Source organism: Octopus bimaculoides, chromosome 30 (genome assembly GCF_001194135.2).
Source record: "Octopus bimaculoides isolate UCB-OBI-ISO-001 chromosome 30, ASM119413v2, whole genome shotgun sequence".
Taxonomy (NCBI): domain Eukaryota; kingdom Metazoa; phylum Mollusca; class Cephalopoda; order Octopoda; family Octopodidae; genus Octopus; species Octopus bimaculoides.
Genome location: NC_069010.1, coordinates 6,113,835 through 6,114,839, shown reverse-complemented (window position 1 = coordinate 6,114,839; position 1,005 = coordinate 6,113,835). Strand labels below are relative to the sequence as shown.

The window sequence follows — 1,005 nt, the reverse complement described above, 5'->3', positions numbered from 1 at the left end:
CTCCTCCTCCTCCTCCTCCTAATCATCATCATCATCATCATCATCATCATTCCAACCCTTCTCTTCCTCCTCCTCCTAATCGTCATCATCGTCATCATTGTATCCTATAATCCTCCCACCCTTTCTCCTTCTCCTCCTCATCGTCATCATCTTCGCCTTCATCATTCCCGTTATCATCCTCATTATCGTAACTGTGTTCCTCTTCCTTCTCGTCCTGGTCCTCCACCTCCTTCCTCACCCTCGTCATTGTCATCATCATCATCATCATCATCCTCATCACCATCATCATTGTCATCGCAGTTATCCTCATCCTCCTCCTCCTCATCATCATCATCATCGTCATCGACAACAACATCCTTATCACCATGTTCTCCTCTTTCTCTCTGTTCCAAAAAAACAAAACAAAAAAAAACCCAACTCACTGCTGTTGCTGCTGCTGTTGCCGTTGTTTACTGCTGTCGTTGCTGCACCTCACTCACACCCCTTATACCTCGCTTCCTTGCACCTCCAATAACAGCACTGCAAGAAGAATCCTAGATCCAGTATCATCATCGACCTGTTCACACCTGTAGCACAGCGAATTCTAAAGCACAACATGGTAAGTAAAACATATTCCATTGACTATATAACTATACATATATATCTATACTTATGTAACAATGAATTGTGTATTTATTCTTAACCCTTTCGTTACCAACCCGGCTGAAACGGCCCCTGGCTCTGAGTACAAATGTCTTGTTTTCAAAAGTTCTGAATTAAAATCTTCCACCAAACCTTAGTCACAATTTATGTTCCTAACACTAGCTTAATGATAACTAAGTTATTTTACTAAGTTCTTTGTTTATTCAAAATTAATTGAAAGAGACCCAGAGCATCTCGACAGAAATATGCTAACAAGAGGGTTAAAGTCACCATGATATTTTTAACCCTTTTGATACCAACCTGGTTGAAACTACTTCTGGCTCTCTGTAGTACAAATGTCTTGTTTTCATAAGTTTTGAAGTA

The 1,005-nt window shown here is 40.4% G+C and overlaps 1 protein-coding gene across 1 annotated transcript in view; it reads left to right on the top strand.

Annotated features, from left to right (window-relative positions):
* The window catches only part of LOC106880057 (C-Maf-inducing protein), a 92,307-nt gene that overhangs the window by 76,478 nt on the left and 14,824 nt on the right, over nucleotides 1-1,005 (top strand). The window contains exon 5 of the mRNA XM_052978109.1: nucleotides 518-598. Coding sequence (XP_052834069.1) covers nucleotides 518-598 — 81 coding nt within the window. The remainder of the gene's footprint in view (nucleotides 1-517; nucleotides 599-1,005) is intronic.